Source organism: Raphanus sativus, chromosome 2 (genome assembly GCF_000801105.2).
Source record: "Raphanus sativus cultivar WK10039 chromosome 2, ASM80110v3, whole genome shotgun sequence".
In the NCBI taxonomy this organism is placed as follows: Eukaryota; Viridiplantae; Streptophyta; class Magnoliopsida; order Brassicales; family Brassicaceae; genus Raphanus; species Raphanus sativus.
The window spans coordinates 40678326-40702021 of NC_079512.1; the positions used below are offsets into that span (position 1 = coordinate 40678326).

A 23696-nucleotide genomic window follows, 5' to 3' on the forward strand; every position below is an offset into this window, starting at 1 on the left:
GAAGATATAGATGGATAGATAATATATAGGGTTCACCACGTCAGAAGTGTATAAAAACCAAACGCGGAGCGTAGCAACATATCAGGAAGTCAATAGTTCGTTTTCCACTTAAAGTTTCATGAGTGACACGTTGAGAAATGCTTTGGCACCTAACGGTCAACGCTTAGGAGATTTACAAATAGTAATTTTGGATTATCTGCTAATGAAGGGACATATATTTTATATGGAGAAAGCACGTGAAAAGAAAGAAATATAATTATTAGAGTCAATAATTTATCAGAAATGTAAGGCAAGTAACCACTATGAACTAATGTTGACGCCTACGTAAAGTTAATTCTATTTCTTTTCTTTTTTCTCGAAACCATTAATTCTATTTCTTTTAATGGTTGACTTTTGACTAATTATAAAAGTTTTGGCAACTACACCAAAGAAGAAATGTAACTATTAATGAAAACAAAAACAAAAAGCACTAGGAATTTAATTAAGTTAATGTGACTGATTTAAGCTTTGGTGTTGTTGGAAGCTGTAGTCTCTTTCCCTTGAGGTCAGTTCCTGTATATATTCACTGTATGCAGTTATACATGGCTCCTCTCTTTCTACTAGTGTGACATTGTTTCAGTGTTTGACAAACAGTTCTACAAGCTAACCTTTGAAACCAAAATCAAAAGAGTTGGGATTTCCAAAACTATGATTACTTATCTTCATCTTTCTCTAGTCCATTAAAACAGCTCTGATCATACAACTCACGATGACGTATTTCTCTAAGACATACACTTTTCTTAGTTTCGGATCAAAACTCATCCTTCCTTGGTATCTACTTTTGGTCTGGACTGGACAGCTTTAGGAGACTCAGATGATGCAGGTTTCTCCAGTTTAAACGGAATTGTTGCGTGTTTCCTCATAGACTTGTAAAATGCAACTATAGTGCGATCTGTATCTCCACACACAACAAAAGAAGACATTCTCTCATCTCTGTTTTAGATGGAACTTCAAGAACATATAACCGTTTCAGCCAAGAAGCAGAACTTACTGGTTCTGATGTCTTGTGGAAGAACCTTTTCAGAGTCATTTGTGATTGCAAACAACAAAAAACTGCAAAGAGAAAATATACCTTCATGTTAGGACATTTTTATCAGTGGAACTCAGGAAGTCCCTAAGTTAAGGGATTTTTTTTTTTCTTTTTTTAGTCGGGATACGGTAAGAGATGTCCTTAATTAAGAGATTTTCTCTTTTCTTTCCTCCTCGTCCCTATGTTTCGTGGTCTCCCTCCCCTTAAGGGACTCCCCGAATCTCATCAATACTTATGCTCTTAGTAAACCAGCCTAAGCCATCTTTTCGAATCAAATAGTCCTACTATATATAACTTGACACGCCTGCTTCTTGATTGCACTGTCAAAAAAATTAATGGGGCACTTTCTCTGGTGAAGACAGAGACCAGAGGAAGTATGTTGGCAGAGACAAAACTAGCTAAGCAGACTAAACAAAATGACCGTCTGCACCCATTACATAGTAAGCAAAGCCATAAAACAATAACGCTAAACCAAAGGCTTAATAAAGATTTACAGAACCAACGAAAATGGCATATAATTTATTTATTTCTAAATAATATATATATATCTTTATTTATAATATAAAATATATAAATATATATTTTCATTTAAAATAATGAATAATATGTGTAATTATATAAATTATATTATATTTTAAATATGAAAATATTGTTTTTTTTTAAAGTTAAAAATATTTAACCGCAAATTTTATTTTAAATATAAATTTAGTTTTTTTATTATAAAAGTAATTTCTATATTATTAGATCAAAACAAATTAATTATAAATAATTATTTTTAATTTTTTATATATTCTAACCGCAAATACTATATCAAAAATTTGTAGAACATTAGTATCTTGCAAATGCTTTTTTTAAATGTTTTTGTAATAAATATTGATTGAATAATAAGAAATATAATGTTTATGCTAATGCTTTGCCAATCAAGTCTTAAAATACGACCGGATTCAATGGACTCTCACCAAAATTTAGTAACTGAATTCAACCTAAATAAAGTTTTTTTCTGATAGCAACTAATACATTTAGTTACAAAAATATCTAATATTATATAATTTTTCATATATAGTTTCAAGATGTTTTTCTAATTTTTGTTGAACCAAATTCAAACGGAATATTAAATTAAACCAGACCAAAGTCTATTGCGCTTTTGCTACCATTCTGCATGCAAAATCAATAACTTGACAATGACATATTCTTGATCAAGCATCAGAGTGGATTACAATCGTGCGAGTTATATTAGCTAGTCGTTTCTTGACCACAAAGTAAATTCCCATTAAAAGAAGAGCTGTGAAAGAAATGCCTAACACTATTCCAACAGTTTCTCCTCGTCCTTCTTCTCTGCTACTCTCACCTATGTGTTCGTCTGATGAAACTTTACTACCTTGTGTATCTGCTTCAACATTAGATGTCTCCGAAGGTGAAGGTGAAGGTGAAAGAAATGGCAAAGAATGCGAGTTTCTTGGTGGATTGTTGTCAGGAAGTGATGATTTTGAGTGAAAGAAATCGTAAGCTTCTGGAGAGAAAGCAGATGGGTTTGAATAAGCTGGACCATGAGCAGGTCTACTTCCTGCAATGGCCACAGATATAAGTTGAGACAAGCAACAGGAGAAGAGCAAAGAGTGAGTTAGGTATGTCATGTTTTTTCTTCTTCTCTATAATCTTTGTTAACGTTTGATTTTTGTTTAGTTTGTGTGTGGTGTTTTTGGGTTTTATAGGAGTGATTTAAGAGAGGTGTTGCTTGTAGTGCAAATTTGTATGATTGCCCAATAAATAACAAAAGAAGAAAAGTTATTTTTGAATGACTGAAGAGAAGTCATGAAAGCCATTTTGGTTAATGCTGTTTTTTTGTTTGTTTGTTTGTTTTTTTTTTTGAACACAACTTACTTTTCATTACTTCTCAACTTAAAAGATTACAACAGTCCGAGGGAATTATCCATCCTCTTTGATTAAAAAGAAAACTTACAACATTACAAAACAAACGGGATAGTTCTTCATGAGAAGGTGACAGCGAATTCGAGATGAAGCTTGAATGCGTCAATGACATAGCCTTTACGACAGAGTCGAACGGCAGAGAAATAGTCACATATAGTGACGTTGAAAACCAGCCCTCACTAGTGAAGAAGCTGAAACCGAACCTTGATACCAAATTCGGAAAACCATCTCCTTTCATAGAAAAGAGGTAGGGTGGCGAAATCCATTCCTCCATTGAGAAAGATGAATCAAGCACAGATAGAACCACGAACCAACACGGTGAGCTCACCGGAAAATTAATCTTCGCACAAGACAAGTATAGCATTAAACGCAATTCAAAGGCCCCGGTGAATCCACCGGAAATCCTTTGCAATCTAACCACCAACATCAAAACCACAACATCCATTTCACTGGTCCCGGATCCTGATAGGTTAGGCGTAGAGCTAACCAGCTCAATAAAAATAAAAATAACGGGCATGGCCCATGAACAAATACCTGACGGCTTTGACTCTTCCGATAACATCGTCGGAGATTTGCATAGTTGTAGACAGTCGCCGGAGACAGGGGAGATGTCGCCACTTGAGAGGCAGATAGCATCAAGAGAGACGCCAGAGCAGTTGACTCTTTCTGCGAGTTGGATCTCAGTTGCCTCAGTTATTACTTCTCTGCAGTAGCAAAATCTGTCGACAAAGCAGGGGTCTATATCATCAATGGCGGAGAGCGTGGAAGGTGATTGCAGTGGGATGGTATGCGATTTTCGGTGCAGTTCTTTGGCTACCACGCTTTGTCTTACAGATCTGGAACAAGAAGAGAGAGAGTTGCAGTGGTAGAGGACGCAGTGAAACGAGGAGCCGTTTGAAAAGGCTTTCCGGGAATCCCCAGAGAAGCGGACTGCGGCAAGCACAATGAACATGGAGACGTCACTTGAGTCCAAGCTGAACGCCTTCGTCGGAGGAGACAAACGGTCCGACGCAAAGGAGAGACACAGACCAAAAGTAAAACAAAGGAGGCTGACGATGAAGCTAAGAACGAGAAGAGATGAACGGTGACGACGCCGGCAAGCAGAGTCGCCGGCGTCGAGAAATTTCGGTGGTTGCGGCGCCTCGATAATCGGGACAGAGAGAACTCTTATTAGGGCGAACTCTCAAGAGCTTCTTTTTTTTTTCTTGAGAGTGAATCCATTCTTCGTGTTTGTTTGTTTGTTAATTTCACTCTTTTAGTATAGTTTCCCTCTAATACAAATGTTGACAATATGTACTTAAATAATTAACAGGACAAAACAGTTGTAGTTTTATTGTTGTTAAACTTGATATTTTACATTGTTTTATATTTGATCGATGGTAAGTGATTATACAATAGGTCCACATGGTGTTTGTTCATTTAGTTTCGATTTTTTTGGTATAGAAGGTTGGTGGCAAAGAATGCATGAAGAGGTTGTTAGCTTGAAGGAACAGCAATATAAAGATAAAAAAAAAGCGAAGAGATTTCTCTTAAAGCAACATTAATTAAAACCACATTCACAACCAATGGGAAATTCCTTGAAATTTAATAACCAGATCATATAATTTAAAAAAAAGATACATGTAGCTTCCGCTTAATAGTTGTAATCATCATTTTGATTTAAGATTAACTTGTGGCTTAATTCAAACAAATTAAATTAAGCAGAGCTCCTAAAGGAGCCAAGAGATTTAATCCCAGCTGCTCTTAGAACAAACTGATGGTATAACGCAGCAGCTGCTGCTCCGATCATCGGTCCCACCCAGAATATCCACTGTTCAAATGATCAAAAACATATAATTAAGTATCATTAGTTTCAGTTAATACATGTTTGAACTAATTAAAAAATGAAAAATGTGTCCATGTATATAAAAGTTAATGGCGTACTTGGTCGTCCCAGGCCTTTTCTTGGTTGTAGATAACTGCGGCTCCGAAGCTACGGGCCGGGTTGATTCCGGTTCCGGTGATGGGAATGGTGGCTAAGTGAACCATGAAGACAGCAAAACCAATGGGAAGTGGCGCCAAAACTGGAATGTGAGAGTCACGTGCACTTCGCTTGGGATCGGTGGCCGAGAAAACGGTGTAGACAAGGACAAATGTTCCGATGATCTCGGCACCGAGTCCGGTACCTTTGTTGTAGCCGTCAGCAAGCTCGTTGGCTCCACCTCCATATCTAGTAATTAAAATTAACAAAATTGTAGTTAGTTAAAAAAATCGATATTTAGGCGGTTTAACTGGCCGGTGCATGAGTATTTAGACATGATCGAACCTGGTGTAGTAAGAACTTTGGAATGCTTTGACAAGACCGCAACCGCAGATGGCACCAAGGCACTGAGCGACAATGTATAACACTGTCCGCACCAATGACACTTTTCTAGCTAAGAACAGTCCCACCGTCACAGCCGGATTTATATGACCACCTTCAAAGTTACAATAGCAACAAGAAATGTTTATTCATTAATTAACTTAAAATGTAAGGTTGTATTCTAGTTTAGGTAAGCCAAACCAAAGTAATTCATACCGAATTTAGCTAAACATGTTAGAAAGTTGACAATTTCTATTAAATGAAAGATAGTATAGGCTTTTGACGAAAACAAAAAGATAGATAGATAGTATAGGCTTATTCGACAAAACATTGAAATTAAAGCGTACCATATGGATCTATACTGATTATGTATTACTACAATCTATATGTTTGGTATTTTATAAACTATACCATATTTCTAACTTTATTGTAACCTAAAATCTATGTACCGTGACGCGAACGTTAGTTTACGTACCGGAGATACCGGCGGTACAGTAAACGAGAACAAAGATCATTCCACCGAAAGCCCACGCAATACCCAATATCCCAACGCCACCGCAATCAACTCCTCCGGCGTTTGCGTCGGTCTGAGCTTTGTAGCCGATTACGGTGAGGATTGAGACGTAAAGGAAGAGAAGTGTTGCCACGAACTCAGCTATGACCGCTCTATAGAGCGACCATTTCCCAAGCTCCTCCATGTCAAACAATGGCGCCGGAGGTGGATCCTGGTAATCTCTCGCCGCCGATGCTCCACCCTCTTGCACCTCCAAGTCCTTTGCCATGGCCAAAGATGATGATGGGAGAGAGAGAAGATAGATGGATGTTTTTTGATGTTTGTTGTAACTCTTTGGTTTAGTTGTGTGTGTATATATATACACACAGAGGCTATGCAAGGGTTTGGTATAAGTACATTATAAGACAGATCATTTTGTGGCTATTAATTACGTGGACCGTTAAGTATACATATATTAAAAATAATTGTGGAAGGAATCATATCCAATCCGTATATGCCTCAAATGAGCTGGTGGTACATTATGAGAAACATCTCAAATTTCTAATCGTTTGTAAATGTTATGAAGGAATGATTTGCATAACTGCATGCAGTATTATATTTTGGCTTTTCAGAATATTGATATATTCGTTCATATATCATTGTATCAATTTCAACATTCATTTTCTTTTTAAATGTGGGTATGTTGGTTTAATTTTCATTCTGGTCGAGTGTGAGGATCGGTATGTTGGAATTTCAAATTAGATGGATTCTTTTTACAAAACAAACTAAAAAGAGTAAAAATAGATCCAAGTTTTTATGACTTAAATATACTCTTATACATATGATTTTGAGTTAAACTTAGAACAATCGCAAATGTTTTAAACCGTTGGAACTTGGAACCGTGTGATTTATGATGCAAGTTATTTACTCTTCAATATACAATTCATCTTAAAAACTGAAAGAGCAGCAGATTACTGCAGATACTGGAAATCATTTACAACCTTTACAGAACTAACTATCTGTTAGTTCTTTTAATCTTTTTCATTCACACGAAGTACACCCACTCACCAAAGAAACATCATAACATTCTTTCTATTTCTAGAAGTTAATATTTTCCTATGTTGAGTAATTTTCACAATCTATGTCTCTTCATTTTTTTCCTTTTTCCTAACTTAAAATTTCATTGATAATACAGAATGATGGAAACAAATCCTCGTAAAGCACCAGAATGTAGGCTGATCCAGGGTAAACAGAAACTACGAGCCTTGGTCCGAAAGCTCTTCTAAAAATGAAACGTAAAGCAGAAATGCATAGCAAGGTAAAGCAAAATAGTTCAGACTGTACAAACACATTCGTATATAGCCAATCCTCTGTCTCCAGAGTTGTGGTGTGGAGATAGATGTTTCTTCAATTCAACATTTTGTATATTATGAGTACATTTTCCGAATAACATAATTACTTGTCAGAGACTCAGAGATGTCTTTATTTTGTATGATTAATGGAAGATAAACTTGTTTTAGGCTGTCCTGGCCAACCCTCGATTTAGACATATTCTTGTGTTTGTATTGATTTAATTAGAGCCTTAATTTAGTATTTTTCAATTGTTGCTGCAACGTCAAATTTCATCGCCTTATTTTTTTTTCTTTATCCAGGTTTCAATCTTTAGATTTAGAATTTCTGTTACTACTAATCTTGCATGTTCCATTAAATGAATATTATCTATCAAATAACAGAATTACGGTTTATAACAAGATGATCAAACTATATATTATGGCTGAACAATACATAATGTTATTTTAATTAGTTATGGTCCAGCGAAGATGACTTAAACGTATGAATATTAAAGTCAAAGATAATTGAAGATACATTTTTTTTTTTTGAACTTAATTGAAGATACATTTATGTATGAACGTTTTTTATGCTTGAATATAAATCATTCCGGAGCAAGTCTGTATATATCAACGTCGTCACAACTTAAAATTTCAACTCATATTAATCTTGTATCCGTATATGTGGAGATAGACCTCGCTTAGCATATATTTACAATATAATATACATATATGACATAAAAGTTCAACACAAAATACTGGTCAAAATTTAAAATGATGTATTAATGAAACCTCAATGTAACCCACCAATTATCAAAAGTGTGTCAAAACTAAAATGTTGGATTTAAAATCGAGGAAAACGTAAATGAGCTATTTTCAAAAGAAGGAAAACGTAAATAAGATGATAAGAATGAGATCCATGACATGCAGACTCTTAACAACGTTGAAAATGTTATTTTATGTTATCTTTGCCAGACGATTTCTTCTGTACATCGTAAAATTATACCCCAATGATTTGCTCCTAATCTTTTCCAATTATTCCATTCATGTTGGACTTACATGCTTGTTGCATGCATATATTATATTTCTAGTTGCATATTAATATATATATATATATATACACATATACATCCATGTAATTATGTTAATAATGCATATGGTCATGTTTATTATATTTCTGAATTTATTTTTCTCTTTAAAAACTATCTTCTTCTTTTGTCTTTCTGAATTTCTCTTATATACCTAGGAGCTCAAATCACACAGCTGATGCTCTGGCTAAAGCTGCTCTGTTTCATGCAAACTCTGTCTTGCCTCTTTAAGGCTCTAATTAATGAAATGTTTGGTTGTTCAAAAAAAAAAGATGTTGACTGATCGTATTAAACCATATACATGTCAGTATAACAACCATCCATAAAACTAAAATAAAACAAGCTTGGATATTTTTTATTGAACACAAAAGATTTCCAATAGTAAAAAGTACAAATTGATATTTTCAAATAGCTAAAAGATACTGAAACTCGAAATCATAAGGGATCTTTTCAGCCACCAGAGAGGAAGAAGAAGAAGAAGAAGCTTTTGAGTTTTGATTCTTTAAACAATCCACCATTGATTTTCTCAATGAACCAGAGGTTGGTAACTGACTGCAAACCCATTTCACCAGAGATCCCATCTCTGCGCCGTTGCCATCCTCCCTTGCCACGAAATCGACGGCGTGTTTTACAAGAAGCTCAGGCAAGATTACTCGTTTAGCCAACGTAACCACCACGGATGCTTGCAGATACTCCATTTTCGCTTTCTCTAGCTCTGTTGCCACTCCTTCTCCGGTGTATATCCTCACCTTCCATTTTTAATTAAAAAGTAACCATTAGTTGTGATAGTATATAGGGAAACTTCCATTTAAATTAAGAATGCTAATCAATCATATATATGTAGTTAATTTAAGTATCTATTTTATTAAAACAGAAGTACACATATAAAAATACCCTTAGTTTTCAGTGTTTTTTACACTTCCATGCCACTGACATTAAATAATATTTCATATTTTAATGTTGTCTTTTCCACTTTTATTAATATGTTTTCCAAAATTAAATTTGAATTAAATACACAATTAAATAATATTTCATATTTTAATATTTTGTCTTTTCCACTTATATTAATCTGTTTTCTAAAATTAAATTTGAATTAAATACACTTCTTTAACTTCTCAATTAAATCAATGTCAAATTAAAAAAAAATACATTTTTATTGGAAAAACAATTCATGGAAATTATAATATCAACTATTCATTTAACAAATCTGAACGAAAAAAATATTACCAAATTTGAAACGAAATTAGATAATATCCAAAAGGATTTACCATTTGGTATCTAGAAAACCATAACCAAACCTTATCTGAACAAATATTTCGGATATTCGAATGTATTTAAATCATATTTATATACTTCAATATTTTAGCTATTTTCGAGTTAATATCCAAGATATAAGCTATTTTAAGTTGTTTAAAATATTTGAAATATAAAAAAATAATCTACTTTATTAAAACAGAAGTACACATATAAAAATACCCTTAGTTTTCGGTGTTATTTACACTTCCATGCCGCTGACATTAAATAATACTTCCTATTTTAATGTTGTCTTTTCCAATTTAATTAATATGTTTTCCAAAATTAAATTTGAATTAAATACACAATTAAATAATATTTCCTATTTTAATATTTTGTCTTTTCCACTTACATTAATCTGTTTTCTAAAATTAAATTTGAATTAAATACACTTCATTAACTTCTCAATTAAATCAATGTCAAATTTAAAAAATACATTTTTATTGGACAAACAATTCATAGAAATTATAATATCAACTATTCATTTAAAAAATCTGAACGAAAAAATATTACTAAATTTGAAACGAAATTAGATAATATCCAAAAGATTTACCATTTGATATCTAGAAAACCATAACCAAACCTTATCTGAACAAAATATTTCGGATATTCGAATATATTTAAATCATATTTATATACTTCAATATTTTAGCTATTTTCGAGTTAATATCGAAGATTAAGCTATTTTAAGTTGTTTAAAATATTTGAAATATAAAAAAATAATCAAAAGTAAACATCTAAAGTAGATAAACAATAATCAAAACACAAAAAATACTTAAAATATATATTTATTCTTCATCCAAATATTCAAGTTAAACCTATTTTAATTTTTAATTTAGGTACTTTAGCTTACATTATTCAAATTTACATGTTATATTTTTTTAGATTTAAGGATATTTAAAGATATATAAATTTTGAAAATTTAAAAATAATTTAAACGGGTTATCAAACCCGCAAAGTTCCAAATCCAACCGGAACCAAAGTTTATAAATACCCGAAAAGAGTTAGAATTTTTAAACTCGAAAATCTCAAATCCGAATAGATTTTAACCGAATTTGAGTGGATATCCAAATACTCATCCCTAGCTTAGTCAATATAAAACGATCAAATATTATAAATATACTATTTAGTATAAATAAACAAAAACTAAAATTAAAAATTAATATCCGTGCGGTCGCACGGGTTTAATATCCGGTAGTTATTAATCGGTCAGTTGTAATACGTAGATTGCTTAATAAAAGTGAATGAATGAGTTTAACTTACAGCAGGAGATGATCGAGTCCCGCATGAGAGAGCAAATGTGATGTTAGGATCCGTGGCTTCTAGGCCGTACAGTTTACGAATGATCATTTCTTCGTGTCGATCCTATGATTTATGTTTGCATACTTAGCGAATTCTTTAGAATAATCGGATCAATATGAATAATTGACATAGTATATATATATATATATACCTGAGTCATGGTAGAATTTGCAGACTTTCGTAGAATACAGTGCTCTATAGTATGAGCACTTATGTTTTTGCCTCCAACATTTATTGTAGCCTATAATTTTTACTTTGATTATTGTAAATTTTAAAAACATATGAATATGGATTTGACTTAATCTAATGTTTATTGTAGAATGGAAAAGAGAAACATACCTTGTTATAAACAAGAGATTGTAGTTTCTCAGTTGTTTTTGGAACTCCATATTGTAGATATCCCTGATCATACGCAAAAGTAATGAAATTACTTTGAGCATATACATAAATATGCAAGTGATTTTATAATTAAAAATAAGAAAATATAAAGTCTAAGTAGAGAACATATACATGCATGACACATGCATTGAACATGTTGATCCAAAACGCTAGCTTTTGTTGATGGCTCAACACTCGCAAATCCACTGTCGCAAGATTGTTCATCAAAACCCTGCATTTTGTTCATAGAAATATATTTAGCCTTAAAGAACATTTTCACAAAGTTTATCTCGAAATTTACCTGAGTTTCTGGATCAAAGAAACCGAGCTAGAGCTCGAAATACACTTGGAATCCATACAATTTGAAGTGAAGACGACAAGATTCTTGTATGGACCAATGTCTCTAGCCAAAGATGCTTCTACATCAAATACTCCATAGGGATCTTGTTGTCTTGATTCTTTGTAAGACACGAGATTCATGGATTTAGACAAACCGGATGTTGCCTTCTCCACCCTAAAGCTTCTTGAGATCAAGGAGAAAGGAGTGGATCTCGAGACGGGACCTTTCTCTAGCTCCATGACTCTTGTGGTTCTAAGGAGACGAACGTAGATGAAATTGAGACACTTCATGATGTTCTCGGCGAGCTTGTTTGGGTGCCAATTCTGTATGTTTTGTCCATCTTCCATCAAAATTGTGCTTGAGAGAGATTTTGGTGGGAGGTCTAGTGATGTATCAAGTGCTACACGATCCTTATTAGTCTACAACAAATCATAATTAACCATAAATCATATGAGTAAAATGCATGATAATTATTAATACAAAACGTACCTTGGGAGAAGAGTATCTAGGTTCACGTAGGGGAGAAGGAGATTTCATCCTCCTAAACATCTTCTTCATATTAACATTATCTTGCAACTTATTTTCTTGTTGAACTGACCGATGATTTTCCTTCTTGACTAATCCAATTTTCTCATTAGATTTGTGGAAGCTTTCGGTCGTGTAATCACCTTTTATGGCTTTGTTGATGAAATGCAAGGTCTTTGTTTCAAATGTTGCATTCTCTTGATGATGACTAGTAGAAGATTTGGTGTTGTTGTTCCCATTCTTCATCATGCACTGATCCACCATAGGGCTTGGAGGTGGGAAATTAGAGTACTTCGGCAAGACCGGAGTTTGATGAGAGGTTATATAGTCATTATTGTCACTCTCACTAGATTGCCATGCTCTTCTTGATGAACTTGTTGTTGCTTGTCTCAAAGTTTCATCTTGTTCTTCCTTCAGATTTATCTGGAGATGGCTTATTTGAACCTCTAGTCTTGAGATTTCTCCTTCCACTATCGACAGTTCCGTTATTAGTTCCTTCATCTGCATTAAAAAAATAGTGTAAGTTAACTAACTTGAACGTTTTACTGCTAAAAATGTCATGAGCTTATTTCTTTCATGGCAAATGACAGTTACCGCTTCAGAAGCAATTTGAGTCATTTCGAAGCTTGACTCTAGTTACATATATAATAATTATTTCCCTACTTTTTTTGAAGTTATTAAGAAAATTATGAATATATTAAAAATGCATTATCAAAATAATCGAAACATCAATTACTACAAAAAGAAAAATGCGATTTAGATTTTTGAACGATAATTACATCAGTTTGACTACCGTAGCAGAAAGCTAATTAGCATGTGATTGCCATTAATTAGAAAATAGTATGTGATTAAAATATATTAGAAAGGCCCTTGATTGCTTAGAATAGCTTCACAACATGTATATTCATAGTAACGTTTAAGTAATGATTTGAGTTTTGACGGTTTGCTTTATGTGAAACGGAAGTTTTTATATTTGCTTATGATTATGCCTTTTGTCCCGCAAGGTGATCTAGCAATTTTGTTTTAGTAGAAAAACTATTAGTTAATAATTGTATGTATGGTTGACCTGAGCCTTGGTTTAAAAGCAACGTTACCAAAAATACGTGTATGATTGTTATTTATCATCACATTCACATATTCTAGTTTTGCTGCTTTTTCACTCTATCCAAACTTAGAAACTTTACTTGCTCTTGCACACGTATATACAGAGGAATATGGAGAAGCATGTAGAAATGTATAATATAGTTATACCTTGGGAGGGAGAGAAGCAGGAAGGGAAACAGAAGAAGAAGATGAAGGAAGTTGATGTTTTTGGACTCTCTCCAAGATCTCACGTGTCTTCTCTTCTTGATCAAGCATCTCACGTAACATATACACCTAACAATTATTAAACTTTCTTTTATTTACCACAATATTAGCCTACAATTCGACATATATAAATGATAATTTTTCTTATAAAAGTCTATAATTTCACAATTGCAGAAGTATCATATTATGTGATTTCTAATGATAATAACATGCCAGGGGACCTAATTTAGTTAATGAATTTCAAAATCGAAAAATAATGCCAAAGATAATATTGAACACAAAAAAAAAACACAAAACTATATTAAAACTTTGATCTATGTATATTAGCATGTAGATTTATAACAACATGCCTTGGTGTTTGCCTAGATATAAACATAAAACATAAATAGGTAAGCAGCCTTGAAATGGACTTCCATACCTCTTTCTCTATTTCTTCCTTTTTCTGCTGCCCATTTGGCTTTTTCGTCCTCTATACACCAACAATTCACAGAAAGTTTTGTTAAAAAGGAACATTTTCACAGAAAGAAGAAAGAAAAAAAATCCAATAAAGCGAAAGCATGGATCGATTCTTCTTATAAAAATAAGAAACGGAAACTTTCCGGCTTCAAAACATAGATATGGTCTATATTTTTTCATGCAACAATGGAATCCTCCAGAAACAAACTGATGATCAGTTAATGTAAAGTAACGTTAACATCAATTCATTTTCATAACATCCAACACACACGAACTACGTACTTTTCTATATACAAAGAGATTTATGACGGTTTATTTAAACTCCATTAATTCGAGGTTTCACACTAATAAATTTAATATACATGCATATGCTAGTCACTAGATTTAATATTCATATACAATTCGAGTTATATGCAAACAATTCATTAATTTGACAAGAACAAGAATGGAACAAAATTAAAAAAAACTCACAACACTATGAGGGACATTGAAGGGAGAGATAGAGCCAGGGAGAGTTGTGGTGGGCATGGCCATAATGGAGCAGTCGTCGTCGTCGGGACTATACCACCGAGATGAAGATGGAGCAGAGAGGCAAAACCGGAAGGAAGAGTGATTGAGACAAGGAGGGAGATAATGGTAATGAAGGAGGTTAATAGAAGAAGAATGAGACATATTAAAGTATAGATTGGCTTAGGCTTCAAGATGAAGAAGAGAGCGACCGATTGTGAGGGGTTTGGTGAAGGAAGACGAGAAGCAGTTTTCGTAGCTGATGCTCTTAACCGTCCTTGAGAGAGAGTGGTGGGTAGTGGGGTTTTAGATTTTGATATAATATAGGATAATATTAGGTTCTATGTTATAATTTATCGTTTGAGTACAAGGGGGATTATGATTTACGCTCACTAATCATTATGAACAATTTTCATATCTATTTGTAGGATTGATGTGGAAGCAAAAGGAAGTTTTTTCTTGGATAATCAATTAACCATTACCTTTTTGTTATAAACAAAAATAATCAGTACATTCTGATCTACCTTGTTGATTCTTAAATAAATACTTCTCCACACTGTATAAGTACACTAGAATGTTAATAGAATAATCTTTTGACTTTAAAACAAAGTTACAAAAAGAATGTTAATGACAATATGTATCAAATGATATCATTTCATTTCATTTGGAAATATGAATTTTTAGGTGATAAAAGGAAAACAAATTACCTTTTTATTAACTTTTAAGTCAAGAAAGTAATGGAAGTTCTTGAAGGTTTTCTCATTGGTTTTTCTATGTACTTCTACATTTTTACTTGTATAAAACGAATTGATATCAAACCCGTGATAATCTACGTTATATCTATAAAACAATAGAAAGATGTACAACAATGAAGAATTACAGGTAAGAAAATCTTGAGCTCTGATGATGGACCTATGAACAGTGTACCAGGCTATGATCTTCTGCAACTGGTGTATTCTTTCTCCTTGTAAAACCTTTGTGGTTTGTCTATGTTCTCTATTGATTAGTCGTCCAGTATAGTTTCGCATGCATAGAAGGAGCTTAAAGCTACTTCTTTTGGAAAGTTACCATACAAAAGAACGCTGCACAGCGGCTCAAGATACCGGTTAGTGTCAGGAAGATGAGGCAACGAGGGAAGTGCTTGATGTTGTATCCATTCTCCATCAGTGATCCACAGCGAGTGATAAGCCAAACTCCTTTATATCTGAAATATTATATGGAAAATAGTAAACAAGATGCAGAGATGTGCCGCGTTGCAATGATGTTTTATAACATGAGGTTAAGTTTGCAAACCTTTGAGCGTTTGATACCACGAACGCTTCAAGAGCCCATCTCGTGTAGCACAACTCTGAGATTGACTCTACAATTTTGTTGTCGTTTGTACTTGTGGCTATAAGAGTCAGAACCACTGGAAGCAACACTGACCACTACACAGACAAAAGAGAAAGATATTTGAAACAATGCTTTCTAGTTTATGTCTTTGTTTCTTGTCTTCAGTAATTAGCACTTACCAGTTGAGCAGGACCAGGTTCGAAAAGTATGGCCAGGGCATAAGCTATGCCAGTTACACAGTAGACAAGACAGATTAGAACAATGTAGTTGTCTCCAACGGATGATCTTGGATTGTTGAAGAAGTAGAACATGGAGAGATAAACGAGAGGCTTGACAATAGTGTTGAAGTGATCAACTGTGTCTTTTGCTAAAAAGTAAGCTAGGCTGCTCATCCCTGCTCGGCTTTCTCTCCAGTAGTGTAGTTTATCAAGAGAGAAAGATCTCAATGCAGTAATCTTACACAAGAGAGCTGAACAACGCAAAAAATGATAAAAAAGGTTTAGAAGAAACAAGCAATGTTTTGTTGTCAGAAGAGTTTGAAAAGTTTATACTTACAAACAGCAATGACTGTGTATGTATATCCCATGGCACCAAACGTTTCATCGCTCACTTTAGCAAGCGTTCCTAAGCAGATACCAGCAAGCAAAAGTATTAGGTAATCTACAGCCAGTGTCCTAGCTTCTCGCAGTCTCTGTTTACCTAACCTGCAAAGCACGTAAACTAGGTTAAAGAAAGGATTCCAAGTCAACATACTGTTATTGTTAGCCCTGCGGAATTGAACCAAATTGAACCAGCTAAACCAGAAATTTTTGGTTTTCCATTCAGTTCTGTTTTTGAGATCGGTTCAGTTCTCGGTTCGTTCACTTAAAAAAATTAAAAAACTATCATCTAAAAATAAACGAAATAAGCCAAAAATACTAACCAAAAATAACAAAATATAACCGGAATTAACCAATATTATGAGTTTTTAAAAAGTTTAAACCAAAATCTAACCGAAACTAAAATTTGGTGACTGTCAAAACTAACCATAAATTGAACCGAGCCAATTATTTTTTTCCTGTGAGACTGTGACCGAACCGAACGAACCAAAACCGAAAAATATCCGACTCGAATAAACCAAATAACGAATTTGCAGGGATAATTATTTGAGGGAATTTACCTTCCTAAGAAGTATCTGTACTGCTGATACACACCAGGAACTTGTCTTTCAGACAAGTCACCAGAACTACTGAAGTTGTTCTGCAAGGTATCTTTCTTGATTTCAACATTTGCCTTGACATCTTGCCAGAACTCTCCAGCAAAAGATGTTCCATCATCTCCCACAACGCTCCCGTGAGCACTTCCACCATGAGCAGAGTTCTCAGCAGAAGCCATACCTTCAATGCTTTTGAGCATGTCCGAAGGAACTGGATACCCATTATGAAGCATCCATCTAACCGGAAGCTGCTTATAAGTAACCCCTGAGCTTGTGCTTGGCTTTAGTATCCCTTCCAATATATCAATGTAGTAATCAGGAGGATTCACACGCTCAGGGACAATTATCCCAAGGCTGGAGAAGTATTCTTCAACTTTCTTGACTGATCCTTGGTAACATATTAGTCCACCTTTTGCCAAAAGTATTAGATCATCAAACATCCTAAAGAGAGTGTAGCTGCATAGATACAGAAGATTAAAATGAGAATAAAGATCTAATCATCTGAGTAACAAATGGGATGACTATATTATGTTGAACCTGGGCTGGTGGACAACCATACAGATGTTTACTCCTTCCATAGCCTCGCGGCGTAAAGCTCTGAGAAGTAACTGAGAAGATGAACTATCAAGCCCTGAAGTTGGTTCATCTAATATCAGAAGTGATGGTTCCATCACCATTTCAAGACCAACATTAACTCTTTTCCTCTGACCTCCGGAGATTCCTCTCTTCTCCACAGTCCCAACCATAGAGTCTCTGACATGTTGCAGACCTAGCGACTCAATGACTCTTTCCACAACTAAAACCTTCTCAGGCTTAGGGAGATCAGCAGGGAGCCTGTATATATTATGCATGCGGTTTCATAAACTGTATCAGAAAAAAAAGTTTGAATTTCATCAAGGAAAAGGTGGCTTACCTGCATCTTGCACTGAACCAGAGATTCTCCTCCACTGTCAAGTTCCCATGGACTATGTCATCTTGAGGCACAAAGCCAATGATTCTCTTGTAGGACTGAATTGATTCAGCTTTGCCGTTTACTAGAATCATCCCACTCATGGTGCAACCTGCTGCTTTGCCTGTTAAAGCTGTCAGAAAAGTGGTTTTCCCGGCTCCTGAAGGACCCATCACAGCAGAGACACGTCCAGGTGATAGCTTCCCAGTCACACATCTCATGAGATTTTTGTTTTTACCTTTCAGAGTAATTGTAAGATCTTTAAATGCAACTTCAATGGTAGGTCTCTTTCTTATCTCAATGTCATTAGCCATATTGATGACTCCAGAGAATGTCAAGTTCTTGTTCTGCTCCTGCATAGCTTTCTCCTTTTCAATCTGACCATAAGCATACCTGAACATCTGGCTCTGCGTATGCAATGACTTGCCTTTTGGAGCATGTTTCTTAATGTTTTTATCGCCAATCTCAAGCTTAAAACCTTCAGTGTCTCCAGGGTTTTGTTCAATGTCCTGCAGCATCTCAGTTAGTTTGTTCTTATCCTTCTTCTTTCCCTTTTTGCCTGTGTCTGAGCTTCCTCCTGCCATTGGTGGTAAAGCAGCATCTGATCCAGGCTTTGCTTGGCTTAGACCTCTCATCAAATCAGGCTGTTTCATAGATTTTCTCCGAGAAAATGTTCTTGAAAACGATTGTTGCAGGTCGGTGGCATGCTTCTTTGCAATATCTTTGGCTGATTTCCACTTCTCTTGCGTTTGCGTCTCACGCACGCTTTGTACTGCTTTCTCCCTGGACTTTGCCTGCCTTCTTTCTCTTGTAGCAAGCACTTGATCAGAGCAGTTGTATAAGATTATAAGCAAGAAACCTAGCCCAGCCTACATATATAGACGTAAGTCAAAGACTCACACTATTTGGAAATAAACCAAATGAGAATGATCAGTTATGTATGGCTTACAAAAAGCATGATTCCATATGCTGTGATGTTCTGATTTGTTGATCTTGGATTGCATGTAGCCAGCTTAAAACAATCTGCAAATGCATAAGACAATAGAGGCGTTAAATTTTCCTGGACTTCCAACTTAAAATAAATTGGCGGTAACTGGATTATCCTTTATATATTAGCTATATCCCATCGAAACTTCCAATGTATGAGCTTATATTCTCACATTCTCTGACAGTAAAAAAGAGAATCACTCACTTTTTTCAGCAGTAGAACCTGTCCTGCAAAAATGTCTGTAGGAGCAAACAGAAGATTAGTTTTTATCTGACGAATCTCAAAGCAAAGTTATCAAAATCATTTTTACCCTCTAGTACAAGGAAGCTTGTCAATAGTTGAAGGACAAAAAGACCCAGCTGAACAGAAAACTTCACTGCTACTAACAATATCAGCCCAAATATCAGCACCACCACAAGTATGATTTGGCTGTCCTGAAGGAAGCTGGTAATGATATCTGCAAAAAAAAAAAAAAGACAATCATGCTTCTAACCTTACCAAATACTACAAAACAAAACTTAGAAACATAGAAGTTAAAACAAAAAGACATACGGGTCGCATAATCCTGTTGTTCTGTTTAGCTTAGCTTCAGGACAATATGCTCCCAAAGGACAAGCTTCATAACATTGCGAGGCAACAACATTAGAAGTGGCTAAAAAATGAAAAGATGCTAGACAGATTTGAATGTTTTGTTAACTTACGTATCATGCAAGTAATCCCACGGGGGCAGAAGAAACCTGCGCAGCAAGGCGCGCATAGCTGAGTTCTTACCGGAACGTTTTTATCGTCTTTGAGATCAACTTTCACGTCTTTAGCAGTACGACAAGCCCATCCAGGTTCACATCCAGACATCCAAGAAGACAGATTGCAGTTCTTGTTCGGTTTCAAGTAGTTCGTAGCTCTCTTTGCACCTCCTAATAATCCATTGAAGTATATCCTCACTTCTGCAGCCGTGCATATCCTCTGCATCATGTCACCTTTTGTGGTTTTGCCACATGCGTTTAAGAAGCCTGGTTTTGAAGAGAAGTTAAACGCTTCATTATAATCTTCTTTTCTGCAACAAACCAGACATTGTTCTTTTTTATTTGTTGTTGTTGTTGACAAGGAAAACAATAAGAACAAGATTTTGAACTAACACATTGGTAATGCAGAAACCGAGTTCTCGTTTAATGTCATCCTCAAAAACTTCTGTGAGATTTGATATTTTGTCGAAGACGAATTGGTTATATAGGCGATTGGCTGCTGGATTATCCAAGCTTCTATCATCTTGACAGATAACTCCTTGATGAAATATAAAGACAAGAGAAACGAATAATGAAACAAATGTTTCTTGAAAACATAATTTTCTCCTTCCCATTCCAGAATTTTTTTCTTGAAATACAGTGATACAGATAATTTGTTCTTGAGATCGGGACGGATCAAGGAAACATTAGATTATTGATTTGTTCTTGAGATTCGAGAGGATGGGGGGAGAGAGAGAATTAGGGTTTGTTTTGTTTATTTTTCTTTTGAGGGGGAAGATTGTGTTGTTTCTTGTGAGTCAAGAAATATGGTGGAGAGGAAGACATGGCGATAAATGAGGAAGAGGAAGAAAGACAGAGAATCGTTGGACTTTCCCCAACTCCTGTCGTTATAAAGTTTTATCACAACTCTCCTTGAGAGTAAATCTTTTTCCTATTTTAGTTAATCTCTCCTTAACCTACGTCCACTATCCTTTTGATTTTTTAGCAAACTTTAGGTTTCAATTAATTATATTTTTGATTGAACCCATTTCTAGCTTTAGTGCATCGGCTAAACCCTAATTCTTCGATGCTATTGCATAGCTGTGGAATGAATGGTTTTGTGTTCATAGAACTGATGATGACTATCTTATGTAGCTGTCTGTTTTATTCAACTTTATAATACTATTAAATAAATACCATAAACGTCAACATCTCAGTCTTTTTATAAAATGAAACAAATAATCCTACAATACAACCAAAAGTATTACTTTTTCCAGCTCCGTTTCGCCTTTCAAAAAAACGTTCAGTAACAATAATAAAAGTGCACATTGATAATAATGATATAGAACCACTGACCTCTTAGCGAGTAAGAAGTTGAAGAGGTTACGAGTCTCTCTAACGTGTTGGCTTCAGAACTCGTTAATAACCATTCCCAAAACCATCCCTCTCACTCTCTAGCCAAAGACCCAAATAGAGTCTTCCGACTTGACTCTTATATTCAATCATCAAGTCCAGCTTTAGCCTTGAGATGCTTCTTGAAGTCCATAATGTCACCATTCCACTTAGTGATGCACTGCTTCTCACACACCCATATCTCATGAGCCACTTGGTTAATCAACCTGAAGTCATGACTCACCAGAACCAAACCACCATCCCACTCGTTCAACGCCTCGGCCAGAGAGTCAATCGTCTCAATATCCAAATGATTAGTAGGCTCATCCAGCAGAAGCATGTTAGGCTGCTTATAAGCCAACCACGCGAATATCACACGGCTCCTCTGTCCATCAGAGAGATTCTTCATCGGCATCACCTGCGCCTTACCGGTTAGACCGAACCTACCAATGGCAGCTCTCATCTTCTCCTCTTCGTTACCCGGAAACTCGTTCATCATGTAGATAAGCGCAGGCACTTCCAGGTCCAGCTTCTCAGCTAGATGCTGATGGTACTGAGCAATCTTCAAGTGGTTGTGACGCCTCACCATTCCTTCAGTCGGGTGCAGCTCACCAGTCATTAACTTCAATAAAGTACTCTTCCCAGCTCCGTTAGGTCCAACAAGAGCCACTCTTGAGTCCAAGTCAACACCAAAGTCGATGTTCTTGTATATAAGATAGTCCGGTGTGTAGCCAAAAGACACTTCCACAAACTGAAGCACCGGAGGTGGAAGCTTCCCGACATCAGCAAATCGGAAAACGAGAACACTGTCTCTTGCCACCTTCTCTGTGAGCCCACCTCTCTCCATCTTCGCCAAAGTCTTCTCCTTACTCTGCGCTTGACGAGCGAGTTTGGCTGAACCGTGACCGAACCGAGCAATGTACTCCTTCATGTGGGAGATCTGCTCCTGCTCCCATCTGTACTGTTTCATCTGATTCTCTTCTAGCTCGGAACGTGTCTGGCAGTACTGGTCGAAATTTCCAGTGTAGTACTTGAGCTGCTTGCTTTGCATGTGGATGATGTTGGTACACACTCCATTCAAAAAATCCTGTGAGTGGGATACCACAACAAGGATACGTTCAAAGTTTTCAGGCTCTCTTCTAACCAGACACAAGCTTCCAAATCTGTTGCAAGAGAGAAATAAGAATCAGCACAAATATCAAAATAAATATATACATACGCTCCATGAATAAGAAAATAAATATATAAATAAATATCAAAATAAATTATACCCCTAATTATTTTATTAATTAATGAGCTAAAAAGTCGGGATAAAAGTAGAAAAACTATAAAACATATGCACTAAAAATATAGAACACTTGTAATGAAACAGATTTTTAAAGTCTACACAATATACTAATGAAACACAAAACAGAAACCATCCAAAGCAAGTAAGAACACAAACCTAAATGATTTGTCGGCTCATCAAGCAAAAGGATAGTCGGCATAATGAAGAGAGCTCTCGCCAAAGCAATTCTCATCCTCCAACCACCAGAAAAATCTTTAGTCTTCTTAGCCTGCATCTCCTTGTCAAAACCAAGACCAAACAGAATCTCGGCAGCACGCTTCTCCGCGGTAGCAGCATCCATTGCTTCTAACCGCTCATAGATCGTATCAAGACGCTCTCCACCTCCATCATCCTGATAACAAATAAAAACCTATAATCAGCATCCAAACACAAAACCAACCATCTGCAATTGTTTACACAAACCTGCTCAACGAGAGTCTCGATCTCCTTCTCCAGCTTCAACCTCTCCTCGTCACAGCTCATGACAGCCTCGAGAGAAGTCATGTCAGTGGCTTCAATCTCGTGGGAGAGATGGTAGATATCCATGTGGTCGGGAATAGGGAGCTCCCTGAGTCCAATGGCGGTTAAAAGAGTAGACTTCCCACAACCGTTCAACCCGAGGAGACCGTAACGTCTTCCGTAGTTAAGCTCCAGCATCGAATCAACAATTAGGTCGTAACCGTGAAACGTAACAGACAACGACTCTATCTGCAATTCAAAAACATAACCGTTTTTAATCAAATTAACCGTTTTTTAATTGAATCGAATCAAATTAACCGTTTTTGAATTAACCGTATTAACCGTTTTTGAATCTGAATCAAAGGAGTCTCTAACTAAATGAAGGGGACTTACTCGAATATCTCTCGATTGAGGATGAGAGCAGAGGATTCCGGTACAGGTCCGGTCGGATATCTGAAGGGCGTCGACGCCGCTCGACAAGCTGTCGACTCCTCCGTTGGAAGAAGTAGCGGCGGATTTGGAAGCTGCTGCGGCGGATTTACCGCCTCTTTTGGCGGCGGCGGCGGCTTTCTTCTGAGCAGCCTTCTTCTTGCTAGCATCAGACACCATCTTCAGAATCTCCCTGGAATTCGAAATCGGACCAATGAGGATAGAGATCGGAGGGGTTAGAAATTGTAGTGATGAGTTTTTACCTGGTCGAGATCGGGGAGCTGGAGAGATGTGTAGATCTGTGGCTTTCAGAGTTTTTGCAGATGGAGGTGTGTGAATTAGGGTTAATGATATGGTTTCTGTTGAGGGGGAGGCGGAAGAATCGTGGTTTTTATAGGTGGTGAGTGCCACGTTATTATATGGGCTTTTTATGTTAAAGGCCCAATATTTGTTTGTAAAGAAGTAGAAGCCCAAATGTCTCATACCACACCCGTTATAGAACAACCATTGATATTGTTTGTTTGTTTCAGGGCGTATGGCTTGATC

The 23696-nt window shown here is 35.8% G+C and overlaps 6 protein-coding genes across 6 annotated transcripts; all 6 read right to left on the reverse strand.

Annotated features, from left to right (window-relative positions):
* Positions 1-2240: 2240 nt before the first annotated feature.
* Positions 2241-2760, reverse strand: LOC108846344 (uncharacterized). The gene has a single exon (XM_018619578.2). It carries the CDS (start codon positions 2701-2703, stop codon positions 2266-2268), a length of 438 nt encoding a protein of 145 aa, XP_018475080.1. The 5' UTR covers positions 2704-2760; the 3' UTR covers positions 2241-2265.
* Positions 2761-2935: 175 nt separating this feature from the next.
* On the reverse strand, positions 2936-4189 carry LOC130494413 (uncharacterized). The gene is made up of 2 exons (XM_056991511.1): positions 3533-4189; positions 2936-3411 (listed from the first exon to the last, which is right to left on the reverse strand). The coding sequence occupies exons 1-2, from the start codon at positions 3948-3950 to the stop codon at positions 3362-3364; spliced, it is 468 nt and encodes a 155-aa protein (XP_056847491.1). The 5' UTR covers positions 3951-4189; the 3' UTR covers positions 2936-3361.
* Positions 4190-4502: 313 nt separating this feature from the next.
* LOC108845946 (probable aquaporin PIP2-4) lies at positions 4503-6197 on the reverse strand. The gene is made up of 4 exons (XM_018619151.2): positions 5815-6197; positions 5304-5454; positions 4922-5207; positions 4503-4808 (listed from the first exon to the last, which is right to left on the reverse strand). Exons 1-4 carry the CDS (start codon positions 6119-6121, stop codon positions 4695-4697), a joined length of 858 nt encoding a protein of 285 aa, XP_018474653.1. The 5' UTR covers positions 6122-6197; the 3' UTR covers positions 4503-4694.
* A 2361-nt stretch (positions 6198-8558) lies between these two features.
* Positions 8559-14645, reverse strand: LOC108844665 (uncharacterized). The gene is made up of 10 exons (XM_018617951.2): positions 14322-14645; positions 13813-13863; positions 13338-13463; positions 12051-12587; positions 11523-11980; positions 11354-11453; positions 11183-11245; positions 10995-11084; positions 10805-10906; positions 8559-8997 (listed from the first exon to the last, which is right to left on the reverse strand). Exons 1-10 carry the CDS (start codon positions 14520-14522, stop codon positions 8653-8655), a joined length of 2073 nt encoding a protein of 690 aa, XP_018473453.1. The 5' UTR covers positions 14523-14645; the 3' UTR covers positions 8559-8652.
* A 467-nt stretch (positions 14646-15112) lies between these two features.
* Positions 15113-20594, reverse strand: LOC108847133 (ABC transporter G family member 28). Its single transcript, XM_018620321.2, has 13 exons — positions 19958-20594; positions 19523-19875; positions 19374-19437; positions 19132-19278; positions 19026-19060; positions 18783-18856; positions 17798-18702; positions 17422-17718; positions 16849-17340; positions 16245-16393; positions 15869-16158; positions 15651-15784; positions 15113-15561 (listed from the first exon to the last, which is right to left on the reverse strand). The coding sequence occupies exons 1-13, from the start codon at positions 20176-20178 to the stop codon at positions 15405-15407; spliced, it is 3318 nt and encodes a 1105-aa protein (XP_018475823.2). The 5' UTR covers positions 20179-20594; the 3' UTR covers positions 15113-15404.
* A 150-nt stretch (positions 20595-20744) lies between these two features.
* On the reverse strand, positions 20745-23563 carry LOC108847134 (ABC transporter F family member 1). Its single transcript, XM_018620322.2, is given in 6 exon segments — positions 20745-22063; positions 22066-22098; positions 22380-22614; positions 22686-22970; positions 23115-23343; positions 23414-23563. Coding segments are annotated over 5 exon segments (1791 nt in total). The 5' UTR covers positions 23331-23343; positions 23414-23563; the 3' UTR covers positions 20745-21041.
* Between the last annotated feature and the right edge of the window lie 133 nt (positions 23564-23696).